The sequence below is a fragment of the Pelophylax lessonae genome (assembly GCF_965119305.1).
Source record: "Pelophylax lessonae genome assembly, chromosome: 10".
Classification (NCBI taxonomy): domain Eukaryota; kingdom Metazoa; phylum Chordata; class Amphibia; order Anura; family Ranidae; genus Pelophylax; species Pelophylax lessonae.
In genome coordinates, this window is record NC_138777.1 from 86628387 (window position 1) to 86646136 (window position 17750).

The 17750-nt window shown below is 42.1% G+C and overlaps 1 protein-coding gene across 1 annotated transcript in view; it reads left to right on the forward strand.

The window, feature by feature from the left end:
- CRACR2B (calcium release activated channel regulator 2B) overlaps positions 1 to 17750 on the forward strand; it is a 103415-nt gene that overhangs the window by 66267 nt on the left and 19398 nt on the right. The window contains exons 4-6 of the mRNA XM_082269730.1: positions 5331 to 5493; positions 6593 to 6739; positions 13208 to 13298. Of these exons, the coding sequence (XP_082125856.1) occupies positions 5331 to 5493; positions 6593 to 6739; positions 13208 to 13298 (401 nt within the window). The remainder of the gene's footprint in view (positions 1 to 5330; positions 5494 to 6592; positions 6740 to 13207; positions 13299 to 17750) is intronic.

Below are 17750 nucleotides of genomic sequence, written 5' to 3' on the forward strand. Positions count from 1 at the left end.
GGTGGACAGATATCTGCATGTCCTTGAACAAGTTGCCTGGGTGCTGGAACCCATACAAAGCCTAAAGGTAAAAGTATCATGCCCACGGTACTTTGATACTTTCTTCTATTCCATAGCAAAAGAAAGAATCAGGCCCACTAACAGAAGTTCCTTTGCAAAAGTGAGCAACTCCAATTTTTAGACGAGCCCTTATCACCTCCTAGAGCAGTGATGGCGAACCTTGGCACCCCTGATGTTTTGGAACTACATTTCCAATGATGCTCAACTACACTGCAGATGCATGAGCATTATGGGAAATGTAGTTCCAAAACATCTGGGGTGCCAAGGTTTGCCATCACTGTCCTAGAGGTTGAGAAAAACCTTAATTCACTGCAAGAATAGCTCAAGATTGGAGGCATTGCTTGAGTCATCTGGGACTGACATAATATATTAGGATGTTGTTTTTTGGGAAATAAGTCACTTATCAGTTTTCTGTTCATTTTGTGAGACCCAAAGTAATTGGTCAAACTGAGATTACACTTTCCTATAGTGAGATTCTTTGTTCACACTGAAAGTCAGACCATTTGGAGTCTTTCAAAAGGACACATTATGTAGGGAATATTTGATCTGTATAACGTAATTGTTTAGACAGGACTAAACTGCACTAAAGTATTATGCTTTGAAAAGCATTTGGTTATGGTAACACATAACCAGAGCAGTGCAGTCTTTGTGTGTCAAAGAAACATCAGTAAAGAAATGGAGCAGCAGCCATATTTTCTCATATTCTCCTATTTTCTCATTGGATCCAGGCTGTTGCTCTGTTAAAGCCCTCTGTAAATATCTAGCACTTCCAGGCATGGGGGAACAAGTGATCTCCTCCTCTCTTCTTCCACCCAGATGCAGTGCCATGGTCTAAAACAGCTCATCGATGATTACATTTTCTTTCCTTCCACCACAGGTGGTGCCTCCCACAGGGCTATTGTGTTCTGCTGGCAGGGGGTGCAGGGAGCCTTCTCGGATGGCAGAACACAGAACTATGGCTGCCAACAGTAATTTCATATAAAAAACCTGACAGACTGGATGTACCCAAGTTGATCGATGAATCAACTTGGGTACAATCAGCCTGTCCATACATCTATTAAATTGTCCGGTCCCTGCTGAACTAGACAAATTTTGATTAAAGTATAGTTGGCTTTAGTGGCCGGCCTCCTCGCCTAACTGCAGTCTATTGTCCTTGCCACCCCTCTCCATGTTTGCTTGATCAGGGCATGGATGGTCTTTAAAAAAAGAAATTAAAAATATTAAGTTATTATTAATCAGTAAATAATGTTCAAACAAAAAGAAAAAAACATAAAAAATGGTTATAGCAGGTGGGAAGGAAAGGGTGTTTTTACCAGCTTGTATGTAAGCAGTTGAAGGGCCAAACTGGCATACAAGCACTGGGCATGTGGGGGATTGAGTACAATTATTTTCCCTCTGTAGCAAAAACCTGACATTAGAAGGTTTTTACTGGAGACAGTGGGTGTTGGTGAGTGCTGCTTTGAGTTTTAAGGCTTCACTCTGGAGTACCGGAGAGCAGCCAAGAGGAGTAGGAAGAGGTGAAGGAGGATGAACAGGGAGGAAAAGGTAATGGGGGAAGGGAAGGAGGCATAGAGGTAGGAGGAAGAGTTTATGTAGGTCGAAAAGGTGATGGAGGTGTAAGAGATCCCATTAGAAATGCACCTACAATCTCTACTACCTCCATGTGGCAGGACCGATACCTCTTTTTAGGCTGACTGGATTTTTTTTGGTTTAGATTTTCTTGATTTGGGGAAGGGCAGGTAGCCAGTGGTGAAACTACCAGTGTCGCAAGAGTGGCACTTGCCCTGAAGTTCTGCCACTGTAGGTGGGGGCCAAAAGCCTGTAATGTGGCTCCAGGGTTGCTGGCTGCAGGTATGAGCAGAAAGGGTCTATTACACACTCTTTCACACTGCACAGACCCAGCACTGACAGCCCCTCCCCCTGCATGGACATGAGAGAGAGAGAGATGAGAGAGAGCTGATCTGCTCCTCCTCCTCCCGCCCATCTCCCCCTGTCTGTGTTTGTGGCCCCGCCCACATTCAAATCCCCAACAGTGCTGTGCTTCACAAAGGAGATGAGTGGGTGGGAAGGCCAACAGCCTGGAACTATCTAGGGGAGGAAATGTGCAGTCACCCCGAGTCTTCATCTGTGGTGAGTGAACTCCCCCCTCTCTTCTCTCGCCAGCCTTTGAGCACACTAATGTAAGGGAGAGCTCTGTGGACTGTAAAGTAAAGAGGGACTCTGATATAAGTTAGGGCTTTGATGCGCAGACACCCCCTTACATCAGGATTCCCAGAGTATCCCTTATATCAGAGTTCCCCTTTACATTACAGTCCACAGAGCTCCCTCTTAGGACCCTTTCAGTCTCCAAGTGGTTCCGCCTGCTCAGCGGGAGACCGGTCTGCTGATCCCTGCTGAGCAGTTGGATGACAGGTCCGTGTCTGCTCTGCTTTTGCACAACCTTGCCTGGCTGAAGATAGCATGGGACCAGCTACCTGTCAGCCCTGGCCTAGAGAGCTGCCAACTGCTCTGACCCAAGCCCCAACAGGTCAGCAAGCCAGAGCAGGGACTGCACCTCAAAGATTCCCCTTTACATGGAAGCACAGTATCTGCCAAGGAGAGGCAACGTGGCCAGTGACCCACGATAGTGTGTGGGATGTTTAAAACATCCACCTATGTTTATACAGAGACAGACATAGACCGTAAAACCTCAAATAGGAAGCTGCAGCCTTGGCTAGGTGATGGATGGTTCAAGTTAAGGACTCCAATGATAGTTCTATAATTAAGAGCAACCATAGAGTCCAACAGCTTGGTGGAGCAGCCTGTATCTCATGCCCTGTCGGGTGGTGAAAAATATTGTAGCCTTTACTTTTAATGGTTCTGTTTATTCGAAGATTGCTTTATCTTCTCTCTCTGGGACACCACAGTGTTTACTCAACACTGAGTCTGCATTTTACAAGACATTCATAAAATACAGGCTGTGGGGTGGAACCTGTTGTGTCCTAAAGAGTGTTCTCTGCATAATTCTGCAGAGTATACTCTGTAATTAGTGGAGAGCCAGGTCACATGGTCTTGCTTAAGCTTTCCTCTTACTAGCACTTTTGTGTTTATACAGTAAAACCTTGGATTGCGAGCATAGTTCGTTCGGAAACATGCTTGTAATCCAAAGCACTTTTATATCAAAAGTAAATTTCCCTATAAGAAAAAATTAAAACTCTGATGATTCATTCCAGAGCTAAGTCCTTCAGTTTATAGTCCATATAAAAAGATTATAGCAATGTGATAGGTTGTGTAACCATAAAATGTCCATCCACAAAGGGTATTAGAAGTAAAATCCAGCAGGAGCAACAGAGTATAAAAGAGGAGAGGCGCCTCTAAGTGTAGCATTATGGTTACATTTAATGAAGGTAATACATTTAGCAACTCACATGGCTGATGATTAAAAGGGGTACATCGAAGTATGCAGGCATCTGGGGTAAAGCTGTCCACATAGACCATCCTCCGCACCGCCGGCTCTCACTGCTGTCAGTCTGCAATCGTGACCGGGAAGACTACCCTGCAGTAGAGCAATCTAAAAGCAAAGCTTGAAGCGTTTGTGGAGCGCAGTGTGGAAGGGATGATGAAGATGGCAGTGCGGAGGATGGTCTATGTGAACAACTCTACCCCGGATGTCTGCATACTAAGATGTGCTTGTTTTAATCATCAACCATGTGAGTTGCTAAATGTTGTACCTTAATTTAGGCCCCTTTCACACATACGGTCTGTTCAGTTCATCAGTTCAGTCATGTCAAAATGTATCAGTTTTCCATCCGTTTTTCCTCAGTTTTTTTGTCCGTTTTCATCTGTTTCATCCATTTTTCATCCGTTTTTTTTTACATCCACTAGCAATGCAAAAACTGATGAAAAAGTGACCACTTGTCCGTTTTACATCCATTTTTTATCCGATCCGTTTTTTTGATGGATGAAAAATAAGGCATTCATCCGTTCCAAAAAACGGACACTGACGTAAGCGGGTGAAAACGGATTATCATCCGTTGTCATCTGTTTTTACATAGAGATGCATTGATGTCCATTTTTATCCGTCAACGGATGGATGAAAAACGGACAAACGGACCGTATGAGTGAAAGGGGCCTAAGGCCCCTTTCACACAGGCGGACCGTTCAGATCCGCCTGTCCGTTTTTTTTGGCGGATCTGAACGGTCCCCCCATGCATTCCTATGGGGCATCGGATGTCAGCGGAGACATGTCCGCTGACATCCGACCCGATCCGCTCCGTCAAATCTGGACGGATGGAAACCCTATTTTCCATCCGTCCAGCGGATCGGATCGGATGGCATCGGATGAGAACGGACAAACGGTCCATTCCCATCAAATTTCCCCCATAGAAATACATGGGGAACTGACAGCTGTGTCTCCGCACACAGTGCGGAGACACAGCTGTCATCCTCCTGCTCAGCGGGGGATCGGCGGCTCAATCCCCCGCTGAGAAAAACGGACTCCGTCCAACGGACGGAGTGTGTGAAAGGAGCCTAAATGTAACCATATTGCTACACTTAGAGGCAACTCTCTTCTCTTATACTCAGTTGTGATGTGACGCTACTTATTTATCAAGACATCATTCGTTTGTCAAGTCAAAAGTCATAAAAAAGTTGCTTGTTTTGCAAAGCACTGTCAGACCAAGTTACTCTCAATCCAAGGTTATACTGTATTACAATTCATAGAAATAAATAGCACTTGGCTTGCTTTGAAGTTCTAAAGCAAATTCCACTCTAAATGTATTTGTAAAGCACAGTACTTTGCCTTTTTAAATGTGCTATTTTTTAAGCTGTGGTATGACCTACAGTAAGGCTATAAGACTGCAGACTGATTGGTAAATATGTACTGCAATTTAAAAGCTCTTTTCTCCAAAGTCATGAACATATGTTTCTGTTTTTGTGAGTCTAAGATTTCAAAGATTCCACCAGATTTAACACTACATGGCCCCTGCTTTCCATAGTTTCTATCCAATTTTGTAAAAACACTTCCTGCTGTTTTGCTTCATAAAAAGTCTAAAGCAATATGCTGCTGGATATTTCCTTTGGGCTGTGCAATCACTGACTCAGTGCTGTAAACATCACATTTCCTGTAGTTTGCTACTATCATTGACTATTTTCCGCTGCAAAGTAAGAATGATTTTACCGCAAGCTATCAGTCGCCTCCCTACCAGTACTATGTAGTCTTATTTAGAAACCAAGTTATCGAAGTTGTTGCCACCATGCAAATGTATTTTTCTATTGCCTGTTATCTTCAGGAAAATTACTAGGGTTTAATATGACTAATGGAGAAGAAGAAGAGAGACCAGTAATGGAGGAAACATTTGAATCAGGCTGGTCGGATGAAGATCAAGATGATGCAGAAGAAATGCTCTTCTATGCTTCTATGGAACAGTTGGGAGCTGCTAGAATATTCCAAGAGTAAGACTCTGAATCTATTCTACATTTATATCTGATAATTAATTTTATCACTGTAAAGGTTGCAGATAGTGAAATATTTCCTCTTTAATATCCTTAGTTTAAAAAAATTCTTTCTTTCTTGTTTCTTTCTGTTTCTTTTCTTCTCTTTCTTTCCTTTCCTGTACAGGAGCACAGACTGATCCTTTTTCTTTGCAATACAATTAAAAAAAGAATGTCGCCATGCATATATTTTACCCGTTCACAGCTCCAGGTTCCATTGTCACAGCTATTGATTCATGACAAGTAGATGATAATCAGTGATCAGGCAAATATCTCCACTTTCGTCATCAGCTACTGTCCACTTTGGGTTTGTGTTGGTGGATCTCCAGGTCTCTGCACGTTGTACATACGTATGATATCATTATAATAAAAAAGTATGCCAGTTGTTGCGGGACCATGGCCTGTGGGCAAAAAAGAACAAACCAGAGGGAGTACTTGCATTGTCTTTAAAGCACAGAGAAGCCAGAGATCTACATTTTTCATCAAAATTTAGCTTGAGCCCATAGATCAATGCTCCAACAGTGTGGCATATCAAGTATGAAGAGAGGGCAACAGATGTCTGGATAGCAAACGGACACTTTAGACATGTACCATGATCAGGAGTATGTCCCACAGAGAAATAAAATAGTCATCAGGAGGTATGCAAATCAAAACATGTGCGACCAGACAGAAAAAAAAACCAGACAGACAGACAGTTGTCTGTCTGCACAGGCAGTTGTACTGATTTTTTTCACTTCCTCACCTCAATTGTACCTCCTTAATAGCAAAATAGCAATACCTCTTTAATAACTGTGTGTGTGTATATATATATGTGTGTGTGTATATATATATATATATATATTATACTTTACTATAATACATACAGCTTTTTCGAGAACAGGAGTTTGGTATGTAACAAACGCATGCCTCTGTATGTGCCAAGTTTTTTTTGGCTACATCAACTCTGCTTTCCTCCTAATTGTCCTTAGGCTGGTAGCACCCATATTATTTCATTTCCACACGATAAACACAGTACCCACCTTATCTGAAAAAACAAATCATGCTTTTATTCTTCCACAAGACACAGGGAGCTCAGAGAACTGTGGAACCGTTTACGCAAGGAGCGCCCAGAGCTGCTATCAAACTTTGAGGATTTTCTCTTCCGTGTTTCCTCTCATATCCGGGACGTCTATCATGAAAAAGAGACTTTAGAACAAGCCTTAAAAAGGTGAGTTAGTTCAACTGAAGTGTCTACTTAATTGGTGCCGTACATAGAAATCAAGGCCAAAACTCCAAGTCTTGTTACTTACTATGATTATTGTTATTATGATTATAAACAGTGATCTGAATTGGTCCTATAATGTTTTGTTTTGGGGCTAATGAGATCTGGGGATCAGATGTTTATGAAGTTTAAAAGTTTAGAAAAAGATTTCAAGCCAGTAAATTGGAATTTATTGTATTATGCTCAATATTAAAGATGTTTCAGAAGCATAATTGTCAAACACATTCTGAACTGTGAGAAATGTTTTACTGGATTTATTGAATTTCATTTAAAATGTATATAAATCCAAAACCAAAAATGTATTTTATTTTTTTTTTATTCAATATTTCTTCATTATGATTTTCAAAAAATGACATACAAAAATAATATAAGAAAACATTCCATATATAATAACATTGATCATAATAATATCATATAAAGGACCATGAGTCCACATAAGAATTTCAAATACCCCCTATAGGGGCACTAATACCATAAGCTTCACCTATCAGTACCTATAGTCCATTATTGAAAATTAACATCCAAAAGACTTCCCGCAATGTTTGTTAAAGTATTACAAAAACCAAACGAACAAGAAAAAAAAAAAAAAAAAAAGGGGGGGGGAGGGAAAGAAGGGAGGGAAGGAATGTATTTTAATAAAGATTACTAGTGTTTTGTGAGGTGGCTGCATTGGTTTTCTTTTTTCCTTCAAGCTTCTTTTGTTTATTTTTACCTGAAGATAACACTTGGTCACTCATCCATTTTATCTATGGAGGGGACCATGGTTGCTGCCCAAATTGCTCTCCTGATATGGACTACAGACATGTCTATATCTCCATCTTTCTTACATGAAGAGCAGGTCAATTGGTAGTTTACAGAAGATAGCTAATAAGGTAGATATTCTTTTGTAGTTGCCAGGCAGTGACAAGGACACTGCATTTCTGACAAGTTCAACAGGTATTTTCTGTATTTGCTGAAAGGGTTCTTAGCTTGGAAAAAAAAAAAAGAATGCGGACACCACATCTAAGAACTGTATTCTTCATCATAGTACATTTTTGTTCTTGGGTTTAATTATTATTATTTTTAATTATTTTATTATAGGTTTCAGTATTTTTTAATGGAACATCTTAGTTTTGTGTGTTTATGTAATTTAGTTAAATTTTGTCCTGGTTTCTGAAACTAGAAGCTGAACTTTGAAACCAGACATCCAGAATTATTTGTTGCCAATACCTATACCACCTTAAAGTGTTTATTAAGCCACTAAAATGTATTCATGCCATCCCCTCTGTTATATAACAATATGTGTCTGATCTATATAAAAAAAATGCCGTTATACCTTATAACAGAGCGTCCCCTGGCGCTCACGTGACTCCTCAGCTTTCTCCTTTCCCTGGCTGACCGATATAGCGGGAGAGAGAGCCGAGGAGTCACATGAGCGCCTGGAGACGCTCTGATATAAGGTATAATTGGCATTTTGTGTTTATATAGATCAGACACTGGGACACATATTTTCATATAACAGAGGGCATGGCATGCATAGATTATAGTTTGTAAATCAGTAGGAGGGGAGGGGCAGGCACTGTCACAAGCAAGCAGGGAGGGAGGCAGGGTGGAGAGGAGGACAGAGAGCTGCGGATGACGGAGGCATGTAAACTGACCACGGTGTCAGGGCTCAGCAGCCATGGTAAACTGTGGTCAGTTTACGGGGGGAAGGCAGAACCAGGCAGGATCAGCCAGGTTTTTTTAGGTGATACAGCACTGTGCTGTATAACATGCTTTAAGGGAACAGGGTCTATTTTTTTTTTTTTTTAGGTTAAAGCAGAGTTCCGGCCTCAAAATGTTTTTCCCGATAAAAATACCCCCGGGACAGTCAGGACTAGTGCATTTCAGCAATGATAGCCTCTGAACTGTCCCCGAGTTCACTTACCTTGAAAATGTCTTGTCCAGCGCTGCCATCTCAGGTGTGGGCAGCTGAAGCCAGAGCGTCCTCTTCGGTGACGTCGGAGTCCCAAAATGCCCTGCACCGGCCCTGCTCGTCACTTCTGGGCATGCCCAGAAGCTGTTTAGCAGGGAATGATGCGCCTGCACCGGAAGGGACGAGCGGGGCCGGTGCAGGCGCATTGACTCCTGGGAGCGATGATGTTCAGCTCACAGGAGTCAATGCAAGCAGGAAGAGACGGCGCGGGGTATATATGGAAGGAAGTTATGTATATTTTCTTCAAAAACAAGGTAAGTAAAGCAAAAAAAAAAATTGTGATTATCCAATTCTTTTTCATGTTACTTAGAGCAAGTGGATGTAAAATTTTCATTTTGAGGCTGGAACTCCACTTTAAGGAACATTTTAACAGCACTAAGGGTCAAGGGATCCAAGATGTATCTGTGCCAACCTCCAACATTGTATCCATATGTGTGACACATTAGAGGCAGCATGGAAAGCAGTTCATAGGAGTTGGTTTATTTTTGCTCTGACTTCTGGCCAGCTTAGAAGTAACATGCTAGTGACCACGCTCGCATAGTTTTGAAGTACTGAATAAAGAAAAAGTAACTTCTCAACAGGTTATAAACCAACATCCAATGCAAAAATGATTTTGTAATTTATGAGTCAGCTCTGCACATTTATTAGTTCTGTGTAAAAAGGCTTACTTAACTGGTTAGACACAGCTGCTTAGAAGAAATGTTATTATGAACCTATAAAACAGTTGCCTGCGAAGTATAAAGAACCTATTCTTAGAACTGCAGTTTCTATCCCATAGCTGTCAGTATAGGTGCCAGCATACCCAGAATACACTTTCCTGGACGTTCCCTGGACACTTTCCTGTTCTATGGAAAAAGACGTTCCCTGGACACTTTCCTGTTATATGGAAAAAGTGAAGTGTAGTTCAAGTGGCAACTGTTACTGCGGAAACTTGTATGCTGCCTCTCTTCCTGCTGGGTCATTTGCAGGAAGGGAGACACATGGCTTAGGCTCTATATAGAGGTCCACCTCACCCCTCCCAGAGCTTAGCCCTGCCTCCTATCAATCAATTGTGAAATGCCTATACACATCAGTAAATAACTCTGGTAAGAACCTGTTTATTCATCAGACCCTTAACTTACATTACTAACATAGTTACCAACATTTCAAAAACATGTTTATGGACACTTTTTTCCAGAAAGGCAGTGTAGGGTATGTTCATTAGGGAGTGGGGGAATTTTTTGTGGGTGCGGGTGTGGCTGAAGTGCAAGAGTTTTGTGGAGCGCAAACTGTGGGCATGGCTTAAAGGATACTAAATATTAGGTGTGGCTTTAAGGGGGTGTGGTTAAGTCTGAAATTTTCTTGCCCCTCCCCCCATATAATTTTGCTCTCCACCCCTGCATCCCAAAAAAATAAACACCCACGTAGACTTATCTAAAAAAAAAACTTTAATAATGTAAACATAAAGAATTGGTCCACACTCACTGATTGGTTGCTAGAGGTTACAGCACATCATTACCGCTCACTGATTTGTTGCTGGAGATTACTGCAGTTAGTTCAAGAGACGGTCAGGGACTGCAGTCATTGTACAGAGACTGCAGGCATACTACAAGACTGGGTCAGAGATTGCAGGGGGTAGTACAGGAGAGGGTCAGAGACGGCAGGTTTAGTACAGGAGAGGGTCAGAGACTGCAGGCGTAGTACTGGAAAGGGTCAGAGACTGCAGGCGTAGTACAGGAGAGGGTCAGAGACTGTAGGTGTAGTCCAGGAAAGGGCCAGAGACTGCAGGCGCAGTACAGAATGGGTCAGAGACTGCAAGTGTAGTACAAGACTGTGTTAGAGACTGCAGATGTACTACAAGAAAGGGTCAGAGACTACAGGCATACTACAGGAGAGGGTCTGAGACTGCAGGAGGAGGGCAGCTGCTTTGGGTCCCACAACCATAACTGGGCCCGGGGCAGCTGCCCTTTTCCCCCTGTGTTAAAGGTGGCCCTAATCCCATATATGTTTACAACTACAGACCACTCACCGCTGTTTCAGCCCCCCCCCCTCACAAGAACCAAATAAAACAAAAAAAGGCCCCCCTCAGCCATTAGTTGAAATACAGGCCACCCACCGCCACTCCCTCCTTCCCTCCCCCTATTAAAAAAAAAAAAGGCCGCTATCACAGCCATTAGCATTTTTTTTATTATTAATTTTAATTTAATTTTTTTATATTTTTCCACCTTCAGTACAGATCGAATTTTGATCGATAAATCGTTCAATTGACATAAATGAATTTGTTTTTCATTTGTTTTGTCACATATGCTTAGTGCAAACAGTTCAGGCAAGAAACTCATTAACCTTTCAATTTATCGTTCATTCGCCAGAATTTTCTAAACTGTTCCTTCGATTTTTCAGCTCTGAAAAGTTAAAACTGATTTTCTATTTGTGCCCATTAACTGGACAAAAATCAAATGAACAGTCCAAATGACAGATCTTCGAACTATTTTTCGACTAGTGTATGGCCAGCATAAGTGGTTTCATAATTATCAATCAGCTGCAGGGCACCAATGAGGAAAGCTGCTGGGCCTGCATCCCTTTAGCCGTGTTCCTATTGGGGGTATCTTAGAAAAAATGACATTTTTGTTGCAGGGGATGCCTGAAATCTCATTTACATCTTAGTGCAGAGAGCAAATCATACAAGCAGGAAATTATGATTCTGGGGAGCGTTGTGTACAGAACAACTCCAGGTAGTCATATTGCATTGCATTTTCAGAACATTACAGAGCTGCAGATTGAAAAGGAAAGGTATTTTTAACCACCTCCCACCAGGCCACTGTACATATAAGGCCGGATGGGAGTCTTGTCCTTCTGATCGGACGTTCCCGAACATCCTGCAGAAGGAGCGAGATCGCGCCGCGGCGCGATCTCGATGTGCCTGTGTCCCTTGTACACATAGCAACAAGTTTTGGCAGGAGGGCCCTGTGATTGGCCCTCCTGATCACATGACGGCTGTGTCCAATCACAGCCGTCATGTAATGTAAATACAGCCTATGTAACGGCTTTAATCTCTTCTTCTCCTCAAACAGGTCCTGTCAGTGAGGAGAGGAAGAGACAATCTGTGCTGCAGCCAGGGGATCAGTGAGTTTGAAGCATTTTTTTTACTAATTACTCACTGATCACAGGGGGGTGGGGGGGTCTGTGCTGGTGATCTGAACAATGATTACCAGTGCAGACCCTGGGGGGGGGGGGGTGCCACTAGAGCCACCAGGGATGCCCTCCCATGACAACCGGGGATGAACACCATGGCCACCAGGGATGGCAATCAGGGCTCAGAGAGCCTGCCAGTGGTGCCCTTCCTATTAGCGCTGACCACCATTGCCATCTATCAGTGCCGCCCACCAGTGCCCATTATTGCCCACCAGTGCTGCCTATCAGTGCCGATCAGTTCCGCCGATCAGTGCCGCCTATCAGTGCCGCTTATCAGTGCCCATCAGTGCTGCATAACAGTGCCACCACATCAGTTCCACCCCATCAGTGCCTCCTCATCAGTGCCTGTCAGTGCGGCCTCATCAGAGCTCATCAGTGCAGGAAAAAACTTATCTATTTACAAAATTTTATAATGAGCCTTTTATATTTATATATAAATTTTATATTGAGCCTGGGGTATTGACCAGTGGGACAGCCCCCATGGGTGTGTCTATGCTAAATGCTTTTGTTATTTTGACTAAGTCATATGCCTAGCTACTCCTGCGGAGCGGAAGTCAATACCCAATAGTGATGACTTATGAGGGGCGGCGAGGAGGACGTAAGAGAAACTTCTTTTTTTTTTTTTTTTTTTTTTTCAAACTTTTCATTTTTTTTTGATTTGTGTACCAAAAAAGAAAAAACCTTGCGATGATCAAATACCACCAAAAGAAAGCTCTATTTGTGGGGAAAAAATGACATAAATTTGGTTTAGGTACAGTGTTGCATGACCGCTCAATTGTCATTCAAAATGCAACACACTAAAAGCTGAAAATTGGCCTGGGCAGGAAGGGGGTGTAACTGTCCTGTATGGAAGTGGTTAAATAACATTCAATGACTTGTGTCGTAATTGTATACGCTATATTATTTATTTTTTGCTATTTGTTTTCCTCACGAAAGTGGAGTTACCCTAAGTATTGAATAATCGGTACATTTTTACCTGCCATTGACCCCCTCCAGTTACCTGTTTAAGCAGATTTTTTTATTTCTATCGACTTGTATGGGTACGGAGAACCTGTGTGATACTAAAAAAAAAAAAAAAGCCTGTCGACATTGGCCTTTATAAAAATCATTGATACCATTGTCTATACCAACTGGATTTTAAAAGTTTGAAATAGTTATTATATTATTTCTGACAGGTTGCTGTATACATGTGGAGCAACTGTTTTTTTTTTTTTTTTTTTGCATAACAACCACCTATTCACAATGAATACTTTTCAAGTTTCAGCTCTTGCAAATTATTTGTAATACAGGAAAGAAACTGATCACGGACGAGAGGTGAGAAGTCTATATGAAGAAATGGAGCAGCAGATCAAAATAGAGCGAGAGCGACTACAAAGGAAGGTATAATGCATATAGGCTACACAGGCGAAACTGTTGTATGTGGCCTTGAAGACTACAATGTAAGCCACTCAAATAAATGTAGGATAAGCCAAATGAGGGCCCTAGTACTTTTGATGATCTTGATTCCTCTGAGCAGCTACAAACTAATATAGATGAGAAATACTTTGCCATTTGCCTGGTTCTATTTGTTCTGGTAACATCACAAGCAAGCTAGTAAAAGAGGTAACTTGGAGAGCCGAAGTAAAATGGGCAGCTGTGCTTGTAGACATGCCCTAGTTTTCTGCAGTAAGACTATTAAATCCCACAAACAGAATGTATGCTCCGATGTGATGAATAAATGACCTAAAGTTAAGCTGAATTTCATGCAAAAAAAAAAAAAAAACTCCTATATACAGTATCTCACAAAAGTGAGTACACCCCTCATATTTTTGTAAATATTTTATTATATCTTTTCATGTGACAATACTGAAGAAATGACACTTTGCTACAATGTAGTGAGTGTACAGCTTGTAAAACAGTGTAAATTTGCTGTCCCCTCAAAATAACTCAACACACAGCCATTAATGTCTAAACCACTGGCAACAAAAGTGAGTACATCCCTAAGTGACAATGTCCAAATTGGGCCCAAAGTGTCAATATTTTGTGTGGCCACCATTATTTTCCAGCACTGCCTTAACCCTCTTGGGTATGAAGTTCACCAGAGCTTCACAGGTTGCCACTGGAGTCCTCTTCCACTCCTCCATGACTACATCACGGAGCTGGTGGATGTTAGAGACCTTGCACTTCTCCACCTTCTGTTTGAGGATGCCCCACAGATACTCAATAGGGTTTAGGTCTGGAGACATGCTTGGTCAGTCCATCACCTTTACCCACAGCTTCTTTAGCAAGGCAGTGGTCGTCTTGGAGATGTGTTTGGGGTCTTATCATGTTGGAATACTGCCCTGCAGGCCCAGTCTCCGAAGAGAGGGGATCGTGCTCTGCTTCAGTATATCACAGTACATGTTGGCATTCATGGTTCCCTCAATGAACTGTAGCTCCCCAGTGCCGGCAGCACTCATGCAGCTCCAGACCATGACACTCCCACCACCATGCTTGAATGTAGGCAAGACACGCATGTCTTTGTACTCCTCACCTGGTTACCGCCACACACGCTTTACTCCATCTGAACCAAATAAGTTTATCTTGGTCTCATCAGACCACAGGACATGGTTCCAGTAATCCACGTCATTAGTCTGTTTGTCTTCAGCAAACTGTTTGCGGGCTTTCTTGTGCATCATCTTTAGAAGAGACTTCCTTCTGGGACGACAGTCATGCAGACCAATTTGATGCAGTGTGTGGTGTATGGTCTGAGCACTGACAGGCTGACCCCCCCACCCCACCCCTTCAACCTCTGCAGCAATGTTGGCAGCATTCATATGTCTATTTCCCAAAGAAAACCTCTGGATGTGATGCTGAGCACGAGCACTTCTTTGGTGGACAATGGCGAGGCCTGTTCTGAGTGGAGCCTGTCCTGTTAAACCGCTGTATGGTCTTGGCCACCGTGCTGTAGCTCAGTTTCAGGGACTTTGCAATCTTCTTATAGCCTAGGCCATCTTTATATAGAGCAACAATTCTTTTTTTCCAGATCTTCTTTGACATGAGGTGCCATGTTGAACTTCCAGTGACCATTATGAGAGAGTGAGAGTGATAACATTAAATTTAACACACCTGCTTCCCATTCGCACCTAAAACTTTGTAACACTAACGAGTCACATGACACCGGGAAAATGGCTAATTGGGCCCGATTTGGACATTTTCACTTAGGTGTGTACTCACTTTGGTTGCCAGTGCTTTAGACATTAATGACTGTGTTGAGTTATTTTGAGGGGACAGCAAATTTACACTGTTATACAAGCTGTACACTCACTACTTTACATTGTAGCAAAGTGTAATTTCTTCAGGGTTGTGAAAAGATATATAATAAAATATTTACAAAAATTTGAGGGGTGTACTCACTTTTGTGAGATACTGTGTGTTATTCATTAAAGCCTAACTCCATCTTTCCTTTCACTTTAAACCCAAGCTGGCCCAAAAGAACTACAGTATAACTTTTTCAAACCGTACAGGACACAGGCTGCATTTTTATAAACTCTGGGTTATAGGCTTGTACCTTCAGGTGATTGGACACTGCCAAGCTTTTGCAGACATGCCCCTGGGTGCCTTTCAAATAACCCTGCCCCACTCAGTGAGTCCTCCATTTTTTGCTAGTCTCCTGAGGTAATGGACCTCTTCTCTGCATCAGCTACATACAGTATACTGCACTATGTTCTGGCAGTGGTACAGTTCCTCTCAACCATTCACTGGAAGCCTTGTATTTTAATCTACAAATACAAGGCTTCCTCGGATTGGTTGAGGTGGAGATACGGATGACTTCACAATCTACACTTCAGCCATTCAAAGTAAGTCTTAAACTCAATTTGATTTTGCTCTGGCAGCAGACAGGAAGTCTCAGTACTGCTGCCTGAACATGGCGCTGTATACTGTATGTAGCTGAGGCTACATATACTTTATATAGTGTTGACAGTGCCCTCAGCAATTAGCTAAGGAAATCGATTGTTTAGGCCAGCTTGGCCCAAACAAACTATTTAAATGAAAGGACAAATGGACTTTAAAGGAAAATTGTCATGAGACAATAATGGAGGCTGACATTGCTGACCTCTCCTTTTTAGAACGCCAGTTCTCTGGCTGTCATTTTGGTCCTTTGGCTTCAAAGCTGTCTGCATTCCAGACCCAGAAGCAATATAGAGATGAAATGAATTCCGACACTTTTTTGACATTTACAGCAAACTTGGGTCTGAGAATTGTAGTCAAGCCTCTAGTCTTTTAGACCGAGGCCTGCAATGACAGTTCTCAAATTTTTCTCATGACAGGTTTCCTTTCAGTGCATTTTTACATAGAACAACATATACAGTATATATACTTGAACCTGTCCTAATAATAATTTGTCCCCGTCAACTGCACAGCAAATTTTAGACTCGGAGAGGGCAAGACAACCTTGCAATCCAATCAGACCTCTGTTGTTTTGCAGAATGTTGTTAGTCGACGATTTTGACAAGAGAGAATAGTGATGACTTCATGAGTGTTCTGTTTCTCCTTCACTGTCTGATCACAGGCTAGGGTTAGGTTGGTGATCAAGGTGTGTCTGTTATAGAGAAAAGGGGTCTCCAACCTGACTATGCTATCTGACAGGGGCTTCTATATTGCAAGATTGGTTTAAAACAATAGGACATCTTTGGCAGGTAAAACAGTTGATGTACAGGTGCATCTCAAAAAGTTAATTTTGTTTCAGCAATTCAATTTAAAAAGTGAAACGCATATATTTTTTTAGACATGTTACACACAGAGTGATATATTTCAAGCATTTCTTTTTTTTTTTTTTTGATGATTAAGGCTTAGATTTAGTGAAAACCCAAAATCCATTATCTTATAAAATTAGAATATTACAGAAGACCAATAAAAAAAAGGATTTTTAATATAGAAATGTTGGTTTATCGAAAAGTAGGTCTGTGTACAGTATAGTATATACTATACCAATACTTGGTTGGGGCTCCTTTTGAATGATTTACTGCATCAATGTAGCGTGGCGTGGAGGCGATTAGCCTGTAGCACTGCTGATGTGGTACGGAAGCCCATGTTGCTTTGATATCGATCTTCAGCTCATCTACATTGTGTCTAGTGTGTCTCATTTTCCTCTTGACAATACCCCACAGATTCCCTATGGGGTTTAGGTTAGGCGAGCTTGCTGGCCAATAAAGCACAGTGATACCATGATCATTAAACCAGGTATTGGTACTTTTTAAAGTGTGGGCAGGTGCCAAGTCCTGCTGGTAAATAAAATCGGCATCTCCATAAAGTTGGTCAGCAGAGGGAAGCATGAAGTGCTCTAGAATTTCCATGTAGAGGGCTATGCTGATTTTGGACTTGATAAAACACAGTGGACCAACATCAGTAGAGGACATGGCTCCCCAAATCATCACTGACTGTGGAAAAGTTTGCATTTTATTTGAAAATCAAGGTCCCAGAGTCTGGAGGAAGAGTAGAGAGGCACAGAATCCAAGTTGCACAAGGTCCAGTGTGAAGTTTCCACAGTCAATGATGATTTGGGGAGCTATGTCATCTGCTGGTGTTGGTCCACTGTGTTTTATCAAGTGCAAAGTCAGCGCAGCGCAAATTCTAGATCACTTCATGCTTCCATCTGCTGACCAGCTTTTTGGACATGCTGATTTCATTTTCCAGCAGGACTTGGCATCTGCCCACACTGCCAAAAACTACCAATACCTGGTTTAATGATCATGGTATCACTGTGCTTGATTGGCCAGCAAACTAGCCCAATCTAAACCCCATAGGGAATCTGTGATGTATTGTCAAGAGGAAGATGAGACACCAGACCCAACAAAGCAGACAAGTTGAAGG